Source organism: Salmo trutta, chromosome 36 (genome assembly GCF_901001165.1).
Source record: "Salmo trutta chromosome 36, fSalTru1.1, whole genome shotgun sequence".
Lineage (NCBI taxonomy): Eukaryota > Metazoa > Chordata > Actinopteri > Salmoniformes > Salmonidae > Salmo > Salmo trutta.
The window spans coordinates 35840978-35868955 of record NC_042992.1 but is presented as its reverse complement, the minus strand read 5'-3'; the positions used below and the strand labels follow the sequence as shown (position 1 = coordinate 35868955).

Below are 27978 nucleotides of genomic sequence, written 5' to 3'. Positions count from 1 at the left end.
AGAGTGAAACTTCTCGCTTCGCCTCTTCCTCTGATTTGATCAATGATAACTAAGACTCAGCGTCACACAGTGTTCTTGACTTGATTTCTCTCGTGAATGATTTGCAGTGGTGGAAAAGGTACCCAATTGTCATACTTGAGTAAAAGTAAAGTCTCAGTTGGTAGAGCATTGGTGTTTGCAACGCCAGGGTTGTGGGTTCGATTCCCACGGGGGGCCAGTACGGGAAAAAAATGTATGAAATGTATGCATTCACTACTGTAAGTCGCTCTGGATAAGAGCGTCTGCTAAATGATTAAAATGTAAATGTAAAGTCACCCAGTAGAATACTACTTAAGTAAAAGTATTTGGTTTTAAATATACTTAGGTATCAAAAGTAAATGTAATTGCTAAAATACACTTAAGCATCAAAAGTAAAAGTTTAAATCATTTCAAATTCCTTATATAAAGCAAACCAGACAGCATAATTTTCTTGTTTTGTTTTTATTTACGGATAGCTAGGGGCATGCTCCAACAGTCAGAAATTAAGCATGTGTTTAGTGAGTCCGCCAGATCAGAGGCAGTAGAGATGACAAGAGATGTTCTCTTGATAAGTGTGTGAATTAAACAATTTTCCTGTCTGCTAAGCATTCAAAATGTAACGAGTACTTTTGGGTGTCAGGTAAAATGTATGGAGTAAAAAGTACATCATTAAAATTACAGACGGAGGTGCAATTTCTTCCAACTTTCTTCGACATTTGAAGCTGCACAAAGAACGGTAAGTCGTGGCTAATATAGCCGACAGCTATATATAACTTTGCTAGTGTAGCATGTAGGCTAACGTAAAGTTAAATCAATGAGCCTCCACACTGTCAGTCAGTGCGGGAACGTGATCATTGCACCCAAGATTGAGCTACAACTGGCTAGGCAGTTGGTAGCCTCTGCGTTACAGCCTTATTCTAAAATATATATATCTTTTTTTTTTATATTCCCCTCATCAATCTACACACAATATCCCATAATAACAAAGCAAAAACAGTTTTTATTTTGCAAATGTATTAATAATAAAAACCTGAATTATCACATTTACATAAGTATTCAGTCCCTTTACTCAGTACTTTGTTGAAGCACCTTTGGCATTGATTACAGCTTCGAGTCTTCTTGGCACACCTGTATTTGGGGAGTTTCTCCCATTTTTCTCTGCAGATCCTCTCAAGATCTGTCAGGTTGGATGGGGAGTGACACTGCACAGCTATTTTCAGGTCTCTCCAGAGATGTTCGATCGGGTTCAAGTCCGGGCTCTTGCTGGGCCACTCAAGGACATTCAGAGACTTGTCACAAAGCCCCTTCTGCGTTGTCTTGGCTGTGTGCTTAGGGTCGTTGTCCTGTTGGAAGGCGAACCTTCGCCCCAGTCTGTGGTCCTAAGCGCTCTGGAACAGGTTTTCATCAAGGATCTCTCTGTACTTTGCTCCGTTCATCTTTCCCTTGATCCTGACTAGTCTCCCAGTCCCTGCTGCTGAAAACATCCCCACAGCATGATGCTGCCACCATGCTTCACCGTAGGGATGGTATTGGACAGGTGATGAGCGGTGCCTGGTTCCCTCCAGACATAACACTTGGCATTCAGGCCAAAGAATCTTGTTTCTCACGGTCTGAGAGTACAGTGGTTCGTCCTTTAAAAGTTGCAGCGTACTGCGGTGCAGCTTGCATGGTGCCGCAGAATTCTATGGCACGTTATTTAAGTGTGAACCACTGGTACCATTAATGCTAGTTAGTGCTAGTTTGACCACCAGAGGGCATCTTTGAGAAGCAGTTGATAGCCTTTAATAGTGGCTGTAATAGAGAGTAGGGAACGTGGGAGACCGGGGTTCAATTCCCTGACAGGGAGGAAGGAGTAGGCTGTCCTTGTAAATAAGAATTTGTTCTTAACTGACTTGCCTAGTTAAAGTGTGGTGTCAAGCCTACGCACCAGATCTCCAGTGCTCCCCCATAGCCCGGTCTATCTTGTGCCTGCTCCCAGAGCCAGGCCTCCTGCATGTCTCCCCAGCCTGGTGAATCCTGTGCCTGCGCCCAGAGCCAGGCCTCCTGCAAGTCTCCCCAGCCTGGTGAGTCCTGTGCCTGACTCCAGTCCGGAGCTGCCAGAGTCGCCTGCCTGACCGGAGCTGCCAGAGTTGCCCGCCTGTCCGGAGCCGCCACCACGGAGAAAAGCCCACCCAGATCCTCCCCTATAGGTTCAGGTTTTGCGGCCGGAGTCCGCACCTTTGGGGGGGGGTACTGTCACGCCCTGGCCATAGAGAGGTTTTTATTCTCTAATTTGATTAGGCCAGGGTGTGACTAGGGTGGGCATTCTATGTTCCTTTTTCTATGTTTTGGTATTTCTTTGTTTTGGCCGGGTATGGTTCTCAATCAGGGACAGCTGTCTATCGTTGTCTCTGATTGGGAACCATACTTAGGTAGCCTTTTCCCACAGGGTTGGTGTGGGTAGTTGTTTTCTGTTTGGTGTGTTCACCTGACAGAAATGTGGCGTTTTGTTCCACTTTGTTTTTTTGTTTCAGTGTTCAGTTATAATAAACATCATGAAAACGTACCACGCTGCACTTTGGTCTACTCCTTCTTCCACAGATGAACGTTACAATGTAGGTGCCGGGCTATATGACCGTGTCATCAACTTGATAATATATAACAATATTTTGGAGGTTATTTCGTTTTCAAAAGTGAGCAATTGTAATCTGAATAAAAGCCAAAATAATATTTGTAAAGGCCAAAACATTTATTTCTGTTTTTAGAGGGAGAGAAATGCTGGGCCAATTGTGTGCCGTCCTGTGGGACTCCCAATCACGGTCAGATGTGATACATAATAATACTTTTTGTGGAATTATTTGTTTTGTCTTTTCTGGTGGATTAAACTGAAATTGCAACCAATCACGGCCGGTTGTGATACAGCCAACCTAACTTAGAAATACATTTGACGATATAATTCTCCTCCTAGCCTCCTTCTAGGCAAGTATATTGTCCAGCTACCTGCTAATAACCATAATGGCGCTATACAACATGACCGTGTGTGTTTGAAAGAGTATTTTCCAGTAAGCAACAATTTGTTTACCTTCATTAGACAACTTTGTTCCAATATTTCTGTAAGTCAGTGATATTTATTCCCATAGTAATTCATTATGGATGCATAACTAAATAAACATTGGCATTTTGAAAGAGTATTTTTATCACTATTTTATTAATGAAAGCATAAAGATGCTATTATTAATTACATTGTTTTAGCTTGAACGTGCAGACTGGCACTAAGAACAGAGGGAACGTTTCCCCAGTTAGCGCCATTATTAGCGCAATGCCCCTTATAGTGTTGCTCTGTGCTACCCAGTGTGACGGGGTGGGGGTCCACCCCCCCTCCCCCATGTGCTAGGTCCGTCTTCTGTGCACGGCTCTGTGGCCCATCCCGTGTCCCCTGCCCTCGTGCCTTGAACCTCACGCACTTTCAGTGGATACAGCTGGAGAACTGCAAGGCAATCCCATTGTATGCCACTCGGGAGCCATGACCAATATGACCAATATATATTGTCCTGCTAATAACAAGGTTAATAATATATCTGTGAGAATGTCCAACGGGCTTTTATATAATACTAAATTAATAATAATAATAATCACTTTGTTTAAAAAATAACAATATTTTGGAGATGATTTCGTTTCCAAATAATGTAAAATTTGTGAGAAAAAGACCATTCTTGAACATGGGGTGAGACATTGTTACTCATTTGTAAATAAAGCCAGTTTGTTATTTATAATGATTTATTTATGTTTTTAGAGGGAGAGGAACCAAAAACCTACAGGCATCTCATGGGTCTCCCAATCGAGACCAGCACATGTATTGAACCAGCATCTGTAGCAACACAGCTTGCACTGCTATGCAGTGTCTTAGACCCCTGTGCCACTCAAGCGCTGTACAACGTGGCCTACAGCACTACAGTAAGAGAAAAATAATCCTAACAAAATAAATTAATAAAAACCTTAGTGTAACAACAGTTTTAGTAAGTAATACTGAAGTCGTGCACAATTATCAGTTTCTATTTAGGTTTATGTCGCCCATTCATTGTCAGTTAGAGACACAGTAGGACCCAAAAGCATAATCAGTTCTCCAACTCCCCCTTGCGCTGGTCTGGAGCAATGAAGTAGTGACGCAGGGTACAGTACTAAACCACAAATTACCTCTAAGTCCCACAGCATAATCTTAAAACTTTTAGTGGAGCAACCACTGTAGTAAGGTGCCTTTTGGCAAACTCCAAGCGGGCTGTCATGGGCTTTTTACTGAGGAGTGGCTTCCATCTGGCCACTCTACCATAAAGGCCTGATTGGTGGAGTGCTGCAGAGATGGTTGTCCTTCTGGAAGGTTCTCCCATCTCCACAGAGGAACTTTGGTGCTCTGTCAGTCACCATCAGGTTCTTGTTCACCTCCCTGACCAAGGCCCTTCTCCCCCGGTTGTTTAGTTTGGCTGGGTGTGTCACGCCCTGACCTTAGAGACGTTTTATTTCCTCTAGTTTGGTTAGGTCAGGGTGTGATATGGGGTGGGCAATCTAGGTTGTGGTATTTCTATGTTCCATTCTATGTTTTCTATTTCTTTGTGTTGAGCCGAGTATGGTTCCTAATCAGAGGCAGATGTCTATCGTTGTCTCTGATTAGGAATCATACTTAGGCATCCCTTTTTCCCTCCTTCCGTGTGGGATCTTGTTTTTGTACAGCTCAGTTTAGCCTGCAGAACGTGATGGTCGTTTTCTGTTGTTTATTGTTTTGCTTTAGTGTTCTGAGTTAAAATTAATTTATCATGAGCACTCACCACGCTGCACCTTGGTCTACTCCTTTTGACGATCGTCACAGGAATTGGAAGAGTCTTGGTGGTTACAAACTTCTTCCATTTAAGAATGATGGGGACCTTCAATGCTGCTGAAATGTTTTGGTACCCTTCCCCAGATCTGTGCCTCGACACAATCCTGTCTCTGAGCTCCAAGGACCATTCCTTCGCCCTCATGGATTGGTTTTTGCTCTGACGTGCACTGTCAACTCTGGGCCCTTATATAGACAGTCCCTTAATAGACAGCCTTTCCAAATCATGTCCAATCAATTGAATCTCATAGAAAATGGTCTGAATACATACAGTTGAAGTCGGAAGTTGACATACACCTTAGCCAAATACATTTCAACTCCGTTTTTCACAATTCCTGACATTTAATCCTAGTAACAATTCCCTGTCTTAGGTCAGTTCATGATCAACACTTTATTTTATGAATGTGAAATGTCAGCATAATAGTAGAGAATGATTTATTTCAGAAGTTATTTATTTCATCACATTCCCAGTGGGTCAGAAGTTTACATACACTCAATTAGTATTTGGTAGCATTGCCTTTAAATTGTTTAACTTGGGTCAGACATTTCGGGTAGCCTTCCACAAGCTTCCCACAGTAAGTTGGGTGAATTTTGGCCTAATCCTTCTGACAGAGCTGGTGTAAATGAGTCAGGTTTGTAGACCTCCATGCTCGCACACGCTTTTTCAGTTCTGCCCACAAATGTTCTATAAGATTGAGGTCGGGGCCTTGTGATGGCCACTCCAATACCTTGACTTTGTTGTCCTTAAGCATTTTGCCACAACTTTGGAAGTATGCTTGGGGTCATTGTTTATTTGGAAGACCCATTTGCAACCCAGCTTTAACTTCCTGACTGATGTCTTGATGTTGCTTCAATATATCCACATAATTTTCCTGCCTCATGACGCCATCTATTTTGTGAAGTGCACCAGTCCCTCCTGCAGCAAAGCACCCCCACAACATGATGCTGCCACCCCCGTGCTTCACGGTTGGGATGGTGTTCTTCGGCTTGCAAGCCTCCCCCTTTTCCTCCAAACATAATGATGGTCATTAAGGCCAAACAGTTCTATTTTTGTTTCATCAGACCAGAGGACATTTCTCCAAAAAGTACGATTTGTATCCCCATGTGCAGTTGCAAACCGTAGTCTGGCTTTTTATGGCGGTTTTGGAGCAGTGGATTCTTCCTTGGTGAGCGGCCTTTCAGGTTATGTCGATATAGGACTCGCTTTACTGTGGATATAGATATAGATATATAGATATAGATACTTTTATACCTGTTTCCTCCAGCATTTTCACAAGGTCCTTTGCTGTTGTTCTGGGATTGATTTGCACTTTTCGCACCAAAGTACGTTCATCTCTAGGAGACAGAACGCGTCTCCTTCCTGAGCGGTATGACGTCTGCGTGGTCCCATGGTGTTTATTCTTGCATACTATTGTTTGTACAGATGAACGTGGTACATGCAGGTGTTTGGAAATTGCTCCCAAGGATGAACCAGACTTGTGGAGGTCTACAATTTCTTTTCTGAGGTCTTGGCTGATTTCTTTTGATTTTCCCATGATGTCAAGCAAAGAGGCACTGAGTTTGAAGGTAGGCTTTGAAATACATCCACAGGTACACCTCCAATTGACTCAAATGATGTCAATTAGCCTATCAGAAGCTTCTAAAGCCATGATAACATTTTCTGGAATTTTCCAAGCTTTTTAAAAGCACAGTGTATGTAAACTTCCGACTTCAATTGTATTTAAGTAAGGAATTTATGTTTTTTATTTTTAATACATTTGCAAAAATGTCTAAACTTGTTTTCGCTTTGTCATTATGGGGTATTAGATTAAAATTAATTGAATACATTTTAGAATAAGGCTGTAATGTAACAAAATGTGGAAAAAGTGAAGGGGTCTGAATACTTTCCAAATGCACTGTATCTCCAGAAGGACTGACAGACCCTAAAAGCATGCTTCAGTTCGGCTGGCGCCTAGTCGAACTTGGCGAGCTGAACCAAACGAGTGTTTGTTTGTCCATTTTGAGGTGCCGTAGCCAGTATATACTTACTCAAAATAGTCCGAAATAATCTAAGATAACTCAAGAAATCTGTCATTAATTTTGACGTTTGTTTCAAAGAGATATTAGTCACACAATTTTACATCTAACTAAGATGTTTGGTGCAGTATTTTTCAATGTTAAAATATGAAAACGAGTTATCTCTTGTTGAACGACAAGAAATACTTTATTGAAGAATCACTACTGTTGACCAATCACCGACGAAGGGCCGTAGACTTTGGTCCGAACTTCGGCTTGCCTCCAGAAAAAATGCTGTGTGCCGGAACAACTGAAAAAACCCTCACCGAATTCCCCCGAAACGTCACAAAATGTCATCAAAATATAGGCATAAACTCTACCGAACTGTTTTGGTTGGAATGCATGCGGATGCCTTAACTGACCTTTGATCTGGGAGCAGTCAGAGATCTGGTTGTCTTGGTGTGACTGACATCAGGCCAATCCTTAGCATCCCTCCCCAGGGCATCACCACCAGATCCATTGGTCTCAGCAGCACTGGAGAACACACAAATACAACCTGATTAGGTGTGCTTGCTGAAGGCAAAGCACAACTCTAGATTTCTTACATCTTATTATTATTCCACTCGCTCTAGCGCTTCAACCTCTTGAGCTGTTAACACTAAACCACCTTTTGAATATGCAGACTGACCATGTTAAGGATGCTTGAGAAAATATTTTTGATACTTTATAAAGTACCAGTCAAAAGTTTGAACACACCTGTACTCATTCAAGGGTTTTTCTTAATTTTTTACTATTTTCTACATTGTAGAATAATAGTGAAGGCATCAAAACTATGAAATAACACATGGAATCATGTAGTAACCAAAAAAGTGTAAAAGAAATCAAAATATATTTTATATTTGAGATTCTTCAAAGTAGCCACCCTTCGCCTTGATGACAGCTTTGCACACTCTTGGCATCCTCTCAACCAGCTTCACCTGGAATGCTTTTCCAACAGTCTTGAAGGAGTTCCCACATATGCTGAGCACTTGTTGGCTGCTTTTCCATCACTCTGCGGTCCAACTCATCACAAACCATCTCAATTTGGTTGAAGTCGGGTGTCTGTGGGGGCCAGGTCATCTGGCCTCCACAAGCTATGGGCGGAGTTAGAAAGTTGGCTGTCAGAAGTATTACAATGGAAATGTACTTTTAATGCATTTGTCTGCATATATCAAGACATGGCATATGAGGGTGCAGTGAGATACCTGATGGGTTGGACGATACCTTTCTCGTTAATCATCTTAAAAATATATAGTATATTTAAAAGCTGGAAATCAACCAATCCTCAGTCGTTAACGCAATGGAAAGGTCAAATGCTAAATTATCTAAAAATAGAAAGTGTGTGGGCGACAGAGAGAAACAAAATGGTGCAGTTTAAGGCCATGGGGGTGTATGCTAGTGGGTCTGGGCAGGTGTGATGTAATTGATGTTTGTATGTTGCTGTTTCTCTGGCTCAGAGGGAAGAGTGCTGATGCATGTAGACGGATCATGTCATCTTCCAAGATGTCCTGGTGGCATGTATACCCTGACAGAAGCACAATGCCTTGCTTGTGTGGGCTTCATAAAGACTTCATATAAAGGCTCATAGACCGACATCTTCCTATCTAAGACATGATTTGGCTGCTGTTCAACTGGGCATACCTAAAGAGCCTCCTTCAGCTGCACAGGCAGAAATAGAGGGAGAAAGTGAGGAGCGCCTCAGTGCAACTAGACAGGACGCTTTAAGAGTTCAGGATTTGCATAGAGATATATTGGTTCACAGCCAGCCAAGCCACCCAGTTTCCCTATTCAAATGATTTAATATACTGTAAGGCTCACCTTAAGGGCTCAGACTATTCTTCACAAATTCAATTTGGGATTTTAAAGTTCTGCTCAAACGACGCGTTATGCCAACCTTAATCGTTAATAGAATCACATGCATACAGTATATAGCCTAATTAAGGTTGACAACAAACTATACTAAGCAAAATCTTTGAAATTGTTGCATGTTCCGTTTATATTTTTGTTCAGTGTATAGTAATCTAAAATATAAACGCAACATGTTCAGTGTTGGTCCCATGTTTCATGAGCTGCAATAAAAGATCCCAGAAATGTTCAATACGCACAAAAAGTGTATTTCTCACGAATTTTGTGCACACTTTTGTTTACATTCCTCTCATTGAGCATTTCTCCTTTGCCAAGATAATCCATCCACCTGACAGTTGTAGCATATCAAGAAGCTGATTAAACAGCATGATCATTACACATGTGCACCTTGTGCTAGGGACAATAAAAGGCAACTCTAAAATTTGTCACACAACACAATGCCACAGATGTCTCAAGTTGAGGAAGTGTGCATGTCATAACTGTCAGAAGGATTGGACCAAGGCGCAGCGTGTAAAGTGCTCATCTTCTTTTATTAACGTGAACACTTAACCAAAATAAACAATACGACAAAACAGTTCCGTAAGGTGCACAGACAATACGGAAAACAACCACCCACAACCCACAGGAAAAAACAGGCTGCCTAAGTATGGCTTCCAATCAGAGACAACGAAAGACACCTGCCTCTGATTGGAAACCATACTCGGCCACACATAGAAAATGAACATAGAAAATGAAAAGTAGAACAAATCCCCATGAAACAAACCAACCCCAAAACACACTAAAACAACACCGCCTGCCACGCCCTGACCATACTACAATGACAAATGACCCCTTTTACTGGTCAGGACGTGACAGTGCAATTGACATGCTGACTGCAGGAATGTTGACCAGAGCTGTTGCCAGAGAATTGAATGTTCATTTCTCTACCAACGTCATTTTAGAGAATTTGGCGGTACGTCCAAACAGCCTCACAACCTCAGACTAGATGTAACCACGCCAGCCCAGGTCCTCCACATCTGGCTTCTTCACTTGCAGGATGGTCTGAGGCGAGCCACCCGGAAAGCTGATGAAACTTTGGGTTTGCACAACCGAAGAATTTCTGCAAACTGTCAGAAACCATCTCAGGGAAGCTCATCTGCGTGCTTTTTGTCTTCACCATGGTCTTGACCTGACTACAGTTTAGCATCGTAACTGACTTCAGTGGGCAAATGCTCACCTTCTATGGCCACTGAAGTGTGCTCTTCAAGGAGGAATCCTGGTTTCAACTGTACAAGGCAGATGACAGATGGTTTGCTGATGTCAATGTTGTGAACAGAGTGCCCCATGGTGGCGGTGGGGTTATGGTACGGGCAGGCATAAACTACGGACAACAAACACAATTGCATTTTATCAATGGCAATTTGAATGTACAGAGATGCCATGACGAGGCCCATTGTCATGTCATTCATCCGCCGCCATCACATCATGTTTCAGCATGATAATGCACGGCCACATATTGCAAAGATCTGTACACAATTCCTGGAAGCTGAAAATGTCCCAGTTCTTCCATGGCCTGCATACTCACCAGACATGTCACTATTGAGCATGTTTGTGATGCCTTGTGATGCCCTGTTCCAGTTCCCGCCAATCCAGCAACTTTGCATTCCATAGGCCACAATCAACAGCCTGATCAACTCTATGCAAAGGAGATGTGTCGCGCTGCATGATGCAAATTGTGGTTGCACCAGATACTGACTGGTTTTCTGATCCACGTCCCCACCTTTTACGTATCTGTGACCAACAGATGCATATCTGTATTTCCAGTAAAATCCATAGATTAGGGACTAATGAATTTATTTTAATTGACTGATTTCCTTATGTGTAACATCTTTGAAATTGTTGCATGTTGTTTTTACATTTCTGTTCAGTGTAGTAGTAAGGGGGAGACAGGTATTGACACACATGTGCAAGCATGCATGTATAATATGAAGTTCTGTGGCGTCTAGGAAGTTTCACCCAGAGCCTGAGGGGTGAAGCATACCTGTGTAGCTTCTAGTAATTGTGCACAGTATGTGAGATAACCTTGCCACACTTTGGTAAAGGTAGACCTTATTCAAAAACATCTATTTGACTCAGTCTGTTTAACTCAAATGTTGGGCAATAAATACAGTGCTATAAAACACGAGAATTCTACAGAGTAAACTACTATTATCTCTTGCTGATATGCCTTATTTGCAGGTAAACATACTCTTATTTACACACCTCCCGGTAAACCAATAAGTTCTGTTGACGGAAGCGTTGTTTCGAGATCCAGAAAACACATTGTGGATGTCACGCCCTGACTTTAGAGAGCCTTTTTTATTCTCTATTGTATTAGGTCAGGGTGTGACTTGGGTGGGCATATCTATGTTTCTATTTCTTTGTTGGCCTAGAATGGTTCCCAATAAGAGGCAGCTGTTTATCGTTGTCTCTGATTGGGGATCATACTTAGGCAGCCCTTTTTCCCACCTGTGATTGTGGGATCTTGTTTGTGTGTAGTTACTTTCTGCACTGCATGTAGCTTTACGTTCGTTTTCGTATTTTGTTGTTTTTCCCGGGTGTCATTGTTAATAAAATAAAATGTACGCCTACCACGCTGCACCTTGGTCTCATTCCAACAACGGACATAACAGAAGATCCCACCACCAAGTGACCAAGCAGCGTGGCCAGGAGGAGCCGACATCCTGGACATGGGAAGATATCCTGGACGGTAAGGGATCCTGGACGTGGGAAGAGATCCAGGCCAGAATGGATCGCCGTCCATGGGAGCAGACGGAGGCAGCGAGAGCGGAACGGCGAGGAAAACAGGAATCAAGGAGACGACGGAAGCCCGAGAGGCAGCCTCAAAAAAAAATGGGGGGGGGCACACGGGGTGGCGAGTGGAGCAAAGGTGGGTACAAGAACCAACTCCCTGTAATTACGATGAGGAGTTGGTCCCGGTTCAGATACCATGCTTTGCGGAGATACGCAATGTGTCTCCAGTGCGTATCCACAGCCCAGTGCATTCTGTGCCAGCTCCTCGCACTTGCCGTGCGAAAGTGAGCATCCAGCCAGGACGGGTTGTGCCGGCTCAGCGCTCCTGGTCTCCAGTACGCCTCCTCGGGTCCAGGATATCCTGCACCGGCTCCATGCACTGTGTCGCCAGTACGCCTTCACAGCTCAGTGCAAGTGAGCATCCAGCCAGGACGGGTTGTGCCAGCTCTACGCTCCAGACTTCCAGTACGCCCCCTCGGTCCAGGATATCCTACGCCGGCTCTACGCACTGTGTCGCCGGTACGCCTTCACAGGCCAGTGCGTCCTGTGCCAGCGCCCCGCATTTGCCGGGCTAAAGTGAGCATCCAGCCAGGACGGGTTGTGCCAGCTCTATGCACCAGACCTCCAGTACGCCTCCTTGGTCCAGGATATCCTGCGCCGGCTCTACGCACTGTGTCGCCAGTGCGCCTTCACAGCCCAGTGTGTTCTGTGCCAGCGCCCCGCACTTGCCGGGCTAAAGTGAGCATCCAGCCAGGACGGGTTGTGCCAGCTCTACGCTCCAGACCGCCACGGCCCAGTATATCCTGTGCCAGCTCCGCGCATCCGGTCTCCAGTGCGTCTCCCCAGCCCGGTACGTCCTGTGCCTGCGCCACGCACCCGGCCTCCAGTATGTCTCTCCAGCCTGGTAAGCACTGTGCCTGCTCCACGCACCCAGTCTCCAGTGCGTCTCCCCAGCCTGGTACGCCCTGTGCCGGCTCCACGCACCAAGCCTCCAGTGATGATCCATTGCACAAAGCCTGCAGTGATGATTCATGGCACAAAGCCTCCAGCGATGATCCATGGCATGATACCTCCAGCGATGATCCATGGCCCGAAGCCTCCGGCGATGATCCATGGCACGAAGCCTCCGGCGATGATCCATGACACGAAGCCTCCGGTGATGATCCATGGCCCGAAGCCTCCAGTGAAGATCTATGGCACGAAGCCTGCGGTGAAGATACATGGCACAGAGCCTCCAGCGACGGTCGGCAGTCCAGAGCCTCCAGCAACGGTCGGCAGTCCAGAGCCTCCAGCGACAGTTGGCAGTCCAGAGCCTCCAGCGACGGTCGGCAGTTCAAAGCCTCCAGCGGGGGTTCCCAGTCCAGAGCCTCCGGCGACGATCCACGGTCCGGTTCCACGGAAGTGGGGGGAGCCTCAAGCGGAGCGGGTTCTGTGTCCCGCACCGGAGCCTCCACCGAGAGGAGATGCCCACCCAGACCCTCCCCTATAGGTTCAGGTTTGCGGCCGGGTCCGCACCTTTGGGGGCGGGTATTGTCACACCCTGACCTTAGAGAGCCTTTTTTATTCTCTATTTTATTAGGTCAGGGTGTGACTTGGGTGGGCATATCTATGTTTCTATTTCTTTGTTGGCCTAGTATGGCTCCCAATCAGAGGCAGCTGTTTATCGTTGTCTCTGATTGGGGATCATACTTAGGCAGCCCTTTTTCCCACCTGTGATTGTGGGATCTTGTTTGTGTGTAGTTGCTTTCTGCACTGCATGTAGCTTTACGTTCGTTTTCGTATTTTGTTGTTTTTCCCAGTGTCATTGTTAATAAAATAAAATGTACGCTTACCACGCTGCACCTTGGTCTCATTCCAACAACGGACGTAACAGTGGAGCATACAAGAATGCTAGTGTACTGGGGTCACTGAGTTGACATGACAGTTGGGATCAATAGTCAAATGGCTAAACATGAACAATAGAAGGTAACATAACATTCAGAGATGGGAGAAGGTACTGGGTCAAAAATATGAAGCACATATTGTTTTCACTATTGATTTAGCTACCAATGTAGAACTATGAAGAGGGGAGTGTGGACAGTGGTTGGAAAAGTACCCAATTTCTCTTCGTGCCCCTTCTCTGAGCTAAGGTATAAATATGTCCATAGACAGTCCTCCTTAGATACAGATAATGTAGCTAAAATTCTGTCTAGACAGATGGCTGTGAAGAAGCTAAGCTATGCACAAGGACAGAATGGAGTGGGACGTGTCTTCAGTTATGTCAAGACAAATTTTATTTTTTAATTGTGAAAAAGGGTTATGCTGAGGCCAGGTTTCCTCTTGTCACACAACTGCTCTGAGCACTACGTGATAAGTTCAGTTAACACTCCACACTGGATTTTTAGACTAAACGGCATGAAGTGCTCTATATTTGGAAGTATCTTTACCTGTGTGGTTTTGGCAATGCTGACTGGATATTGTAATGATCTTTTAGAATGATCTTTTATGTAGTCTCACATATGGGATCATTTTTTTTACATTTTCATGGAGACATGTGTACTTAAAACCTTTCCCCTTCACCACTCCCCATTGAAGAGATAAAGGTGTACTGCCTAAACCTCAACTCCATTGTTTTACTGGTTTGGCCCTCCTGCCTTTGAATGAACTCTTCTATGAAAAGGAAATGTTTACTCTTGCTGTTGATCCAGGCATTGAGGTGTATAGTTGGCACTGTTCAAATAAGGCAACCTGGTGTATTGGTGCCAATAAAAACAGATGTCAACCGCCGCTTTCTAAAATGACCAACCACATGATTGTTGTGTAATGTGCTATGCCGCTCATTCACCTGTTTGTTCATATTCAACTTTGACACTAAATAAGGGTCAAAGTTTCATCACCACATAGCATACCTAAATAAAGCCATTGAGAATTTTGTAGGATCATAAATGTGTGTAAATACTGCATGTTTGGGCTACCCTCAGATGAGCATGCAAAGTGGAAGGTTTGAACCAGTAGCTCTGCATCCTGTCTAGCGTGTTGTGTATGGTTTAACACCATAGGGACTGGACCTCTTGTGAGGTTGCTGGTTCTGAATCACCCCACCACCTTCGCAGAATTGCAGCTGAGGATTCGACACTATTGGGGGAACTATCAATACGATAGTACAACTGTATGAAAGAACAAAAGTTATCAAATAGTTATCCACAGATAACTATTGGGGCCAAGGGGGCCAAGGAGGGCCAATTTTGAATGGCAGGTCATGGTGAACAAATATGAAAGGTGATATGACAGGTATCATATCATTGGGAGGATTCCTATGATATCTACACAATATACTGCATCTACACATAATAATGGTGTAGGGACCACACCAATCGTAAATTTGATATTTTAGGACTCAGACTGCAACCATTTAGTCGAATTTTGCAACCCTTTGACTTGGTTGTGAGAGTAAAATTTTACTGGTGTGATCTGCACATTCTACCTGATTACCTCAATCAAAATGTCCTACTTTTTGAATTATCCTCAAGATTCCTGTAATAAAAAAGTGTCTGCCCTGCTGCTGTGCCTCTTTCGCTGGGGCCGGCTGCTGGAATTAACGAGCCTCTCTCTCTCTCTCGCCCCCCCCCAAAAAAATACTCTCCCTCCCGTGGCTGATGGCTCCCGCCCCCGTCGCTCAAGCAGGCAGCACAGGTCCCCCTGTTGACTTTCTCTCAGCACACTATCAATGCATGTGGCTTTCCACGTTGCTTCTTAATATGAATCCACATGTTTTCTGTATTTTCCTATTAGTTTGTGTGTCTTGCATTCTGCAAAACACTAGTTAGTCGGTCTAAGGAAGCTGGCACGTGTAACGCTAATCGCTAACTAGCTAGCTAGCTGGCCAGCTCAATGCCATTTACCTAATGCACTGAACTAGAGCAAAGCAAACGTTAACTCTAATGGCTCCCACATACCAGTACGATTATCAAACGTTAGCGTGCCGGGGGTACTTAGCACCTCTGAACAGAGTGTCAGCGGTCAATCTCTTTTGTGTTCAACCACACCAACATTGAAGCCATCAGCCTTGTTAAAATACTCCAAAACAGAAATTGGCAGTAGAGTTGCATTCTTAAGCTTAGTTTGGCAATGCTATTCCCTCTGTATTTTGCTTTGAAGCTTTCCAATGTTAGCTAACTAGCTAGCTAGTGTTGTAGAAAGCCCTTGTTGATACTAGCCAGATGGCCACAGCTAGTTAACTAGCTAGCAAGATGACGAAGAAACAATTTAATTCACTCTCCATAATCCCATAGTGCCAGCCCATAGACAGTTTTTTTAGCTCGCTAGCTAACGTTAGCTAAACCGTTAGCGTGTCATTCGCTACCTAGCACAACACTTTTTTCCTTTTTGCTGTCACTCCTGTCAGCTCCCCCACATAGAGATGTATGCTCTATCATTGGCTCAAAGCCAAGTTATCGGCCACTGAGGAGCATTGCGATTCTACAAGTAGAAACGTCTGGTTCGTCGGTACCAACTCGGTACGTATTTTGTTCTAGCAAGAGAAGGAACAGCCTCCTACTGTGATACTTAAGTACTTATCAACAGTCAGTTTCTCAATATGCTTCATGCTGTCATGCCCTGACCATAGAGAGTCCTTGATTCTCTATGGTATAGTAGGTCAGGGCGTGACTAGGGGGTGTTCTAGGTTTATTATTTCTATGTTGGTGTGCTTGGTATGGTTCCCAATCAGAGGCAGCTGTTTAGCGGTGTCTCTGATTGGGGATCATATTTAGGCAGCCATTTCCCCACTGTTTTGTGGGATCTTGTTTTGAGTTAGTGCATGTGGCACCTCTGATGTCACGGTTCGTTGATTGTTTGTTTCTTTTTGTTTGGAAGTTTCGCTTAAATAAATATGTGGAACTTCAATCACGCTGCGCTTTGGTCCGAGTATGCTTCCAACGACGTTCGTGACAGAAGATCCCACCACAACAGGACCAAGCAGCGTGCCCAGGAGGAGAAGATATCCTGGGCTTGGGAAGAGACCAAGGAGGAGAAGACATCCTGGACTTGGGAGTAAATCTTGGCAGGACATGAAAGCCTGCCGTGGAAGCAGACTCAAGGAGAGAAGGGAGGACAGCGACGACGCCGGGGTCCGCGGCCACAAGGAAAGCTCAAAGGAGGGGGGCACACGGGGTGGTCGGCGGAGCCGGGGAGTGAGCCAGTGACAACCTGGGAGGAGATAGAGAGGTGGTCGGTCGACCCAAGGAGAGTACCAGAGCCCGCCTGGGAGTCAATGTAACAGTGTAAGGAGGGATACCGGAGAATGGAGTTGGCTAGGAGTATGCGGCAACGCAGGCGTTTGGAGGAGCGTGTCACCAGTCCGGTGCAACTTGTACCGGTCCCACGCATCAGGTCTCCAGTGCGCCTCCCCAGTCCGGTACATCCTGTGTCCCCTCCTCGCACTCACCCTGAAGTGTGTGTCCCCAGTCCGGTGCGTCCTGTGCCAGCTCCCCGCACTTGCCCTGCGAAGTGTGTCATTGTTCCGGTTCAATTTGTGCCGGCTCTACGCACCAAGTCTCCAGTACGCCTTCACAGCCCAGTACGTCCTGTGCCAGCTCCTCGCACTCGCCGTGCGAAGTGTGTCATCGTTCCGGTACAACCTGTGCCGGCTATACGCACCAGGTCTCCAGTGCGCCTCCACAGCCCAGTACATCCTCTGCCAGCTCCTCGCACTCGCCCTGAAGTGCGTGTCACCAGTCCGGTACAACTTGTGCTGGCCCCACGCATCAGGCCTCCAGTGCGCCTCCCCAGTCCGGTACGTCCTGTGCCTGCTCCTCGCACTCGCCCTGAAGAGCGTGTCACCAGTCCAGTGCAACCTGTGCCGGTCCCACGCATCAGGCCTCCGGTGCGCCTCCCCAGTCCAGTACGTCCTGTGCCTGCTCCCCGCACTCGCCCTGAAGTGCGTGTCACCAGTCCGGTGCCACCTGTACCGGCTCCACGCACTAGGCCTCCAGCGCGCATTTACAGTCAGGAGCTTCCGGCAACGGTTCACAGTCTGGAGCTTCCAGCGACGGTTCACAGTCCGGAACCTCCTGCGACGGTCCACAGTCCGGAACCTCCTGCGACGGTCCACAGTCCGGAACCTCCTGCGACGGTCCACAGTCCGGAGCCTCCTGCGACGGTCCACAGTCCAGAGTCTCCTACGACGGTCCACAAGCCGGAGCCCTCGTCTGTGCCGGTGCCCAGTCCAGGCACGGTGTCCAGTCCCGCTCCATGGCGGGAGCCTTCATTTGTGCCCTTGCCCAGTCCAGGCACGGCGTCCAGTCCCGCTCCAAGGCCGGAGCCTTCCTATGCGCCGGTGCCCAGTCCAGGCACGGCGTCCAACCCAGCTCTATGGCCGGAGCCCTCCTTTGCGCCGGTGCCCAGTCCAGGCACAGCGTCCAAACCAGCTCCATGGCCGGAGCCCTCCTTTGCGCCGATGCCCAGTCCAGGCACGGCGTTCAGCCCGGCGCCATGGCCGGATCCGGGCGGGGGCTACGACCTGCACCGGAGCCGCCACTGACACTAATCACCCCCCCCCCCCACCCTCCCCAGTTGGTTTCAGGTTTTGCGGCCGGAGTCCGCACCTTTGGGGGGGGGGGTGCTGTCACGCCCTGACCATAGAGAGCCCTTGGTTCTCTATGGTATAGTAGGTCAGGGCGTGACTAGGGGGTGTTCTAGGTTTATTATTTCTATGTTGGTGTGCTTGGCATGGTTCCCAATCAGAGGCAGCTGTTTAGCGTTGTCTCTGATTGGGGATCATATTTAGGCAGCCATTTCCCCACTGTGTTTTGTGGGATCTTGTTTTGAGTTAGTGCATGTGGCACCTCTGATGTCACGATTCGTTGATTGTTTGTTTCTTTTTGTTTGGAAGTTTCGCTTAAATAAATATGTGGAACTTTAATCACGCTGTGCTTTGGTTCGAGTATGCTTCCAACGACGTTCGTGACACATGCTTAATTAGGGTTGCGCATTTTGGGGAATATTCAGAGGTGGAAACATTCCCTGGGAATTAATGGGAATATATGGGAATTAATGAAAATATATGCAAATTCATATTAATTCCATTTAAATGTAGATGTTTTTTGCATTGGATGTATTTACAATATCATATGGAGACAGAAACATAAACATTTTACCTTATCATAAGTAGACATAATTGCAAATGATTAAATCCTTCCAATAGAAATAAAAAAAACTATTTTGTTACGAATTGAACATGAATTAAATGAGTTCACTCTTCACATGGGATGATTTCACTGAACAACAAAAGAAAGGGAATTTTGAATGATCTATCGCATCTACCAAAAACGTTTTCAACATACATAGATGATAGTCTAGAAACTAAAGCTTTGGCTGTCTTCCTCTCAGGCTTCCATGTCTTCTCCCAGGACCTCCTCAATGTCCACCTCTTGAACATCAGACTCTGAGGCCTCATCTTCACTGTCACTTTCCAACCTTGTTGAGGATGGCTCATTGTCAGGCTCAAAAAGCCTCAAATTTGCCCTGATGGCCACCAATTTTTCAACCCTTGCGTACTTTGTTGTGTGTGTTCCCAAACAAGGACCAGTTGCGCTCTGAGGTGGCTGATATTGGTGGGATTTGGAGGATGATGGAGGCAACAGGGAAAAGAGCCTCAGATCCACAAAGTCCCTTCCACCAGGTGGCTGGTGAGATATGTTGGCACGACTGCCATATTGCATCTCCATCCCAAAGCCCTTGCTTGGAAGTGTACTTCGCCAGACTGCCAAGAACCTTGCCCTCATCCAGTCCAAGGTGGCGAGACACAGTAGTGATGACACCATAGGCCTTATTGATCTCTGCACCAGACAGGATGCTCTTGCCAGCATACTTGGGGTCCAACATGTACGCTGCAGCGTGTATGGGCTTCAGGCAGAAGTCTTCACATTTTTATGTATTTCAGAACTGCAGTTTATTCTGCTTGGAGCAACAGTGGAGTGGGCAGGGCAGTACGGATTTCTTCTCTTACATCTGTAAGCAGAATCTGAACATCAGACAGGATGGCATTGTCTCCCTCAATCCATGCAATGGCTACTACTATAGGTTTGAGGAGTTTCAGGCTGCATACCACTCTCTCTCAAAATACATCCAGGAGGATCCTCTTGATGGGGCTGTCCATATCGGCAGACTGTGATATGGCCATTTGTTGGAGAGACTCCTTCCCCTCCAGGAGACTGTCAAACATGATGACAACACCACCCCAACGGGTGTTGCTGGGCAGCTTCAATGCGTTGCTCTTTTTCTTATCACTTTGCTTGGTGAGGTAGATTGCTGCTATATCTTGATGACCCTTCACCTATCTAACCATTTCCTTGGCTCTATTGTAGAGTGTATCCATTGTTTTCAGTGCCATGATGTCCTTGAGGAGCAGATTCAATGCATGAGCAGCACAGCCAATGGGTGTGATGTGAGGGTAGGACTTCTCCACTTTAGACCAAGCAGCCGTCATGTTCGAAGCATTGTCTGTCACCCGTGCAAATACCTTCCGTGGTCCAAGGTCATATATGACTGCCTTCAGCTCATCTGCAATGTAGAGACCGGTGTGTCTGTTGTCCCTTGTGTCTGTGCTCTTGTAGAATACTGGTTGAGGGGTGGAGATTATGTAGTTAATTATTCCTTACCCACGAACATTCGACCACCCATCAGAGATGATTGCAATACAGTCTGCTTCTCTATAATTTGCTGACCTTCACTTGAACTTTGTTGAACTCTGCATCCAGCAAATGAGTAGATAAAGCATGTCTGGTGGAGGGGTGTATGCTGGGTGAAGAACATTCAGAAATATCTTCCAATACACATTGCCTGCGAGCATCAGAGGTGAACCAGTTGCATACACATCTCCAGCAAGACATTTATCAGCATTTATCTGACTACGTTCCTCCATTGAGTCAAAAAAACTTCTGATTCCAGGAGGACCATGAGCTGTTGCTATCGATAAGGTGTCTGGTTCATAATTTTCACCTCAAATAGAAGTAGAGGGACTTTTGTCAGAGGTTGCTTGTTGTGAGCGTTGAGGGAACTTTATGCACATGGCCAGATGATTCTGCATCTTTTTTGCATTCTTCACATATGATTTGGCACAGTATTTGCAAATGTACACAGCTTTCCTTCTACATTAGCTGTAGTGAAATGTCTCCACACATCAGATAGTGTCCGTGGCATTTTCCTGTAAAGATTACAAAAAAATGGGTAAAAAAAATAGTTAAGCAGTTATATTAAACAGCTCCTTTGTAAGATAAATGTTTTAAAATGAAACATGTATGGAAACAGGTGAATTAACATTCCTCAGTTGGCAGGCTCAAGCACGCTAAAATCCACATGGTACCAAAAACTAACTAGCAGAAATTGTTAACAAGTTAGAAATTATTTAAACACACTTTGCTGTAGGCTACTATTTACTAGTTAGAAAAAATTATGTATGTCAAATAAAATATATTCACCCCACCCAGTATTGTAATCAAAACTTACCAGAAAGCATGTAGTTCTTGGCTCAGACAGTGTAGTAGTGTGGGTTTAATAGCATCTCATTAGTGTGCAAGATCTTGAGAATCAGCTGTACATGTGATGGAAGAGTGCACTGCACATGTGATGGAAGAATGCACTGTACATGCAGAGGGTTGCAGTTCCATTGAATTGGGGATAGTTTAACCAAAATATGCCACAAGACCTAGAATTGCCTTATGTGTATCCCACAAAGAAAGTTAACTGTTATAAGCTAAAATTCCCAAAATTACCGAGCTAACTTCCCATGGAAAATTTCCGGAAAAATTCCAGAAAGTTTCCGACCTTTGGAACCCTATGCTTAATAGAGGTTGCAAATTGCATTCAGTGTGGTGTAGATCAGCATGTTGTTTGTGGAACAGTATGTTCTGAATCAGAGAGCCTATTCTGTAATAGTTGTCTAAATGTAACATCTATTAAAATGTAATTAGGGTCCCCTGGGAAACACTGACCAACACTTTGGTTCCAACCTTGTCATAACTCCTACCTGGCTTTTTCATTTCTTGTCATGCAAAACACCAACCATAGCATTAGAATAATTATTATTTAGAAGCAACCAGTTGTCCATATTATAGAAAGGAGGGTCTCAGGTATTTGTTTCTCAATGCTAAATACTGAGCTCAAAACACAAATAAATATCTGATATGGATTTAAAATATGGAGCGTGTGAAATGTGCATCGGTCATCACAAGTGCACTAGGTCTCATTGCAAAGTATTTGTTAGGACATTACGTTTACTGATTAATACAATGCTACTAGCAGTAGGTTTTATATTTAGAGTTAGTGACCTAATGTGTTTTTAGCCCTATTTTGACAGTAGCCTAAAATATAACAAAAATAGCCTACTTGTCAACCTTAAATTCATGACAATCACTGGACTATCTTATTCATTGAATTCCAACTGAGTAATCCCCTTCTTAATAAAGCATTGTGAATGACTTTATAATCACATTATAAGATGATTATTCCTATTTTTTCTATTGTGTTACACTGCAGAATGATGGGCTGGTGCTACCAACTGACAAAGTTAGTCTGAAGCCCTGACAATTAAACCTTACCTCTGTTAGAAGTGGACTGGCATTGAAACCCAGGGTCGCAAGTTTGACACTAGCTACAGCCAACCACTAAATATTACACATTTTAAAAAGCTACCCCACAAACGGGATAAACCCTGCAGATGTATTCAATGTTATACTCTATCATGAACCATAATGATACCTATCCAGGCAATTACTGTACCTAGCAGCAATAGGTAGTTTAGTGGTTCGAGTGTTGGGCCAGTAGGCTAACCGAAAGGTCGTGGCTGAAGACCCAAGCCAACAAGGTGAAAAATCTGTCGTTGTGCCCTTGAACAAGGCACTTAACCCTAAATTGCTTATGGGGCGCCGTACTACTATGGCTGACCCTGTAAAACAACACGTTTCAATGCACCTATCCGGTGTATGTGACAAAACAATAACATATCTTTTTTTTAGACCTAATTGTTCCCACTGTTTAGAGATGCGGGCAACAAATAGAACAAAAGTGTGAATTCATTTCAAGTCATGCACAAAATAAATAAAGTATGCTATTCAAAGTCTGTGGACTTCAGTAGAGCATTATAATGGTAACGTTATCACGACCATTAGTTCAAAATGCAAACTAAGACAAGTGTCATTCCACCAGACCAGTAACGTTTTATGTTGTTTCAAAAAGAAAAGCCTGGAACTATTTCAAGTATTTGGCATAGCCTACCCGACGACTACTTGCTTCTCTTCATCTTTGTTGTGTTTCCACTTTTTCTTGAATTTGAAGAGCTTAAATATTTTTCGTCCACCGTCATCTTTCTCTTTCTCCACAGAGTCGGTTAAATTGGCTTCGCTTTTAGAAAACAAGCTTTTGAATGACTTTTTGGAACTACTCTTTTTCGCCATCTTCAAGTGAATTCCTGACACGAGGTCGAGATCTGGCAAAACACCGAATTGTCACGAATGTTGACATGAAAAACACAAGCTCAGCTGAACCTGCTGACAGCAAGATGACAGCAAGATGACAGCTGATCCTCGCACTTCATTTTCTCCGGTAGCACGCGCAGTCGCGCACAGGTGAGTGACAACACCGGGAGTCTGTGTGTTGAGTTTAGGTTTGACTCCCGGTTGTACATCGTTCTGGTGTGTATCGACGGAAAGTAACACTATAACAATGTTGCCGACTTCACCAACAACAAAAAAACGTTTCCTGTCAACAAAGGCATATGTATAACCTGTAGGAACTATTTACCAGTCGTAAAGTCAAATGTGTCCCTCACTATCAAATACATGTTTGAATCCAACTTTTGTCTGTACCGCACCATATTGCTGCTGCACCCAATACACAGACTCCCGATGTTGTGGCCCAAAGCTAGCCCTTGTGATGCGTTAGTCAAACATTTTAAGGAAATCCACATACCTGCAGATGCGTAAATCGCTCAAATATAGACACAAGCAGAGCCAGACTATTGATAGACAGATTTTGGGACAAATATAACAGCTCATTTATGCTTTTTGGCTAGATAATCTGACGTCAATGCGTTCAAGACAACTGGGAGCTCATTAAAAAAACGGAGCTCCGACTGTGAAAAATCGGTTTGAATGATCATCCAACTCGAAATTCCAAGTTTGAGGATCATGCTGCACTCATGACTCGGAAACCTCATCGGAAAATTCGCACAGGACACCGGATAAGACAGAAGAAATACTCCAGATATAACAGACTAGCCCTAGCCCCCCGACACATAAACTATTGCAGCATAAATACTGGAGGCTGAGACAGGAGCACCATTGTGAGAAGTGATAATCTTCTATTTGTAATAATAACAATAATAAGTGATGAGTATGACTGTTATAGGCGTAGGCAACAGATCTTGATGAAGTTGCATGTTAAGCGAAAGGTGCTGAAAGGACAGTGCCAGGATCAGACAATGATATTAATTAAAGAAGTTGAACCAACTTGTGGTGGTGACCGATAGTTGAAGGCAGGGGCAAAATTTTGGTTTTAGAAGTTGGGGGGACATAACCTGGTGGGGGGTCTTGGGGTCCGACCCCAGATTTTTGGGGTGCATCAGAAGCTAATTTCCTGCATTTCTACACAATCCAATGTGACCCATGGCCCTTCTAGCCATCTCTATTTAGAACAACAAAAAGTAAGAAAGCTAGGTAAGAGGTCATTATTAAATATGTTTAAGGTCATTATTAATATGTTTATGATTGATAAGATTGAACTACATCATAGGTAATTCAATAATCAATATTGTTTCCCCTTTAACTAATAGCCTAATAAATCGAATAACTCTTTTAAAAAATCAAGTACAAAGACTTTTGACGGTCTTTATTAATTCATCCTCTATATCAAATTTCAGCCAGACTGCCCAGCCTTCCCAAGCCACCTGCACACCTGACCCCCACCAGTCTAGTCAATTCCTCAACTCTGTCAACTCTTTTTTTACAAGGGAAAGGTTTGTAAACAAAAATACAAAAAAACACATACAACTACACATACACATTAACACACAGAAACAGCACATCCTCCATATAATTACTCTCATAGGCCTAATAGTATTGTAGAGCTCTTTTTACTTTTACACCAAATATAGCTGGGTCACCCTGTTCTGCCCCTAGGGGTCTACCATCCTGCAGCGCCCCAATCCAACACACCCGACTCAGCTTTAGGGCCTTAATGAAACATTATTGATTTTGGGTGTGTTGGTCCAAGACCAGAGTGACAACACCCAGGGCCAGGACTGAGCCACCCAGCAGTTAGGGATTGCCTAAATGGGTATCTTCCCTGACAGCATGTTTTCAATACAGACTCATTTTGTCATACTGTACTCCATACAAAGCATTCAGACCTTATGAAAGTTTCCCAGTTTACCCTTAATCTTGTAATAAATCATATTGTGATACATAACTTGACATTGTGGAAGGATAACCAACATTCCAATTAATGGCAATGCATTTCTTAGATGGTTGGTTACACAGTTTCGTTTGATAACAGTCTCCAGTATCACCATTTACAAGAAAAGAAAAACAGGGAAAAGGGAGAATCTGTAGACAAAAGACAAGAGATAAAAGACATACTCTGCGAGAATTCAGCCAGCCTTCACAAGACCATAACAAATACAGTGCATTCGGGAATTATTCAGACCACTTAACTTTTTCCACATTTTGTACATTACAGCTTTGTTCATCAATCTAAACACAATACCCCATACTGACAAAGCAAAAATAAGACATTTTCACATTTATTACAAAAAAAATGGAGTATTCAGACCCTTTGCAATGAGACTCGAAATTGAGCTCAGGTGCATCCTATTTCCATTGATTATCTTTGAGATGTTTCTACAGCTTGATTGGAGTCCACCTGTGGTCAATTCAATTGATTGAACATGATTTGGAAAGGCACACACCTATCTATATAAGGTCCCACAGTGCAAAAACCAAGCCATGAGATCGAAGGAATTGTCCGTAGAGCTCTGAGACAGGATTGTGTTGAGGCACAGATCTGGGGAAGGGTACCAAACAAATTCTCCAGCATTGAAAATCCCCAAGAACACAGTGGCCTCCATCATTCTTAAATGGAAGAAGTTTGGAACCACCAAGACTGTTCCTAGAACTGGCCACCAGGCCAAACTGACCAATCGAGGGAGAAGGGCCTTGGTCAGGGAGGTGACCAGGAACCAGATGGTCACTCTGACAGAGCTCCAGAGTTCCTCTGTGGAGATGGGAGAACCTTCCAAAAGGACAACCATCCCTGCAGCACTACAGAAATCAGGCCTTTATGGTAGAATGGCCAGACAGAAGCCACTCCTCAGTAAAAGGCACATGACAGCCCTCTTAGAGTTTGCCAAAAGGTACCTAAAGGACATGATAAACAAAATGCTCTGGTCTGATGAAACCAAGATTGAACTCTTTGGCCTGAATGCCAAGCGTCATATCTGGAGGAAACCAGGCACCGCTCACCACTTGGCCAATACCATCCCTACGGTGAAGCATGGTGGTGGCAGCATCATGCTGTGGGCATGTTTTTCAGTGGCAGGGACTGGGAGACTAGTCAGGATCGAGGGAAAGATGATTGGAGCAAAGTACAGAAGAAAATCTGCTCCAGAGCGCTCAGGACCTCAGACTGGGGCAAAGGTTCACCTTCTAACAGGACAACAACACTAAGCACACAGCCAGGACAATGTAGGAGGGGCTTCAGGACAAGTCTCTCTCAAGTCTCTCCTTGAGTGGCCCAGCCAGAGCCCGGACTTGAACCCGATCAAACATCTCTGGAAAGACCTCAAAATAGCTGTGCCATCCAACCTCACAGCGCTTGAGAGGATCTACAGAGAAGAATGGGAGAAACTCCCCAAATACAGGTGTGCCAAGCTTTTAGTGTCATACCCAAGAAGACACAAGTCTGTAATCGCTGCCAAAGGTGCTTCAAATATTTCAGTTTTTTTTGTATTATTACATTTTTAAAAAAACGTTTATGCTTTGTCATTATGGGTTATTGTGTGTAAATTTATGAGGGAAAAAACGATTTAATACATTTGAGGATAAGGCTGAAAAGTAACAAAATGTGGAAAAAGTGAAGGGGTCTGAATACTTTCTGAATGCACTGTATATTAATGATATATACCCATTGATTCTTGATGAATATAACTTATGAATGCCTCATGAGCTTACTTCAACTGTCGTACCCCATCAGAACCCAAAATATTGTCTTGTTTTACCCAAAATATAACCTTGTTTTAGTCAAATGTTTTTAAACAAAATACATGTAAAAAAAAACATTGTATAGCCTTAAAACATGGTTAAAACTATTATTTTAATATTGTTGATGGTAAGTCCTTGCATCCATAGCTCTGTCCATAAATTGAAAGTAGTTACATTTCCCCAACCCCATCACTCAGCTTTTTACCAAAACGGGAGGGGAGTGTGCTTTGTTATTGTTACAACTGCCGATTACAGTTTTAATTTTTAAAAATACAATAAATGAATTGAAAGGCCACTGACTAGCAAGGAATTGTATAGATGAATCTATTAAATTGCTCATCATTACCTGATTCTTCCTCCTCAGTGACTGGCCCAAAAGTTTGCACTGATCTGGCCCTTGATCTGCTGGCCCTTGGAGCTGAACAGATTATTCATAATACGGTTTTTGGTTTAAAAGAATTGCTGGAGTTCTGACACTCCTTTTGTTAAATATTTATTTTCTTCAGAGACAGACAACTCATAAATGTCTCGCACAGGCATGGCTTACTTGCGCACATATAGAGCACAAGCAAAACTGGTGCTCCATATGGTGAAGTGATTTGTCACCTGAGGAAAGTGTGATGCAATTGCGGAGCCTCGAAAGGCATGCAGAGACCAAATTGAGGTCTGTACCACATCGCAATGCGCCTTCCAAATTTTCTAACAATGAGGAGGGCTATGTATAGCTTCGCATTGACATGATTGGTTGACGGTAGGTGGGGGTACATCCTGTATAAACACATACTTACTTCCTTGACAACAGCCCTGCTCCGCGACGTACAATAAGTATGAATGCTCTGACTTCTGCTGAGGCCATACGACTGTAAATTCTGCATGACTAATACCGATGTCGGATTGACTATGCGCCCAGATGCACAACGCACTTCTCTCTCCAGAATGTGCTTACCCGCCAATTTGTGCACATTCATTGTTTCATAACTTCATCCATAACTTCATTGTGTGAACTGTTTGCTTTTGAATCCTAGTGTATATCAATTCCCCATTACATGTATCACTAGTAGTACATTTAGGCCTACTTCTATGCATGCACGTCCTTACTCAACATTGACAAGAGCGTTCCAAACAAAATGCAATGACTAAATTGACAGAACTCGTAAATGAAATGAAAAAAACTTGTTTCTCACAAGTGTAGCATAGGTTGTAAACTCT

The 27978-nt window shown here is 44.2% G+C and overlaps 1 protein-coding gene across 3 annotated transcripts in view; it reads right to left on the bottom strand.

Moving 5' to 3' along the window:
• Positions 1–27179, bottom strand: part of LOC115175982 (mucin-17) — an 88721-nt gene extending 61542 nt beyond the window's left edge. Inside the window, exons 1-2 of one of the 3 annotated variants that reach the window (XM_029735692.1) lie at positions 27116–27179; positions 7282–7393 (exon numbers count right to left, since the gene is read on the bottom strand). Coding sequence is in view for 2 of the 3 variants with exons in the window: in XM_029735690.1 (XP_029591550.1) it covers positions 7282–7393; positions 22790–22968 (291 nt within the window). In the remaining variant the exon portion in view is untranslated. Of the gene's footprint in view, positions 1–7281; positions 7394–22789; positions 23392–23482; positions 23607–27115 lie in introns of those variants that run through there. The other 2 variants (XM_029735691.1, XM_029735690.1) reach the window with 2 other exon arrangements.
• Between the last annotated feature and the right edge of the window lie 799 nt (positions 27180–27978).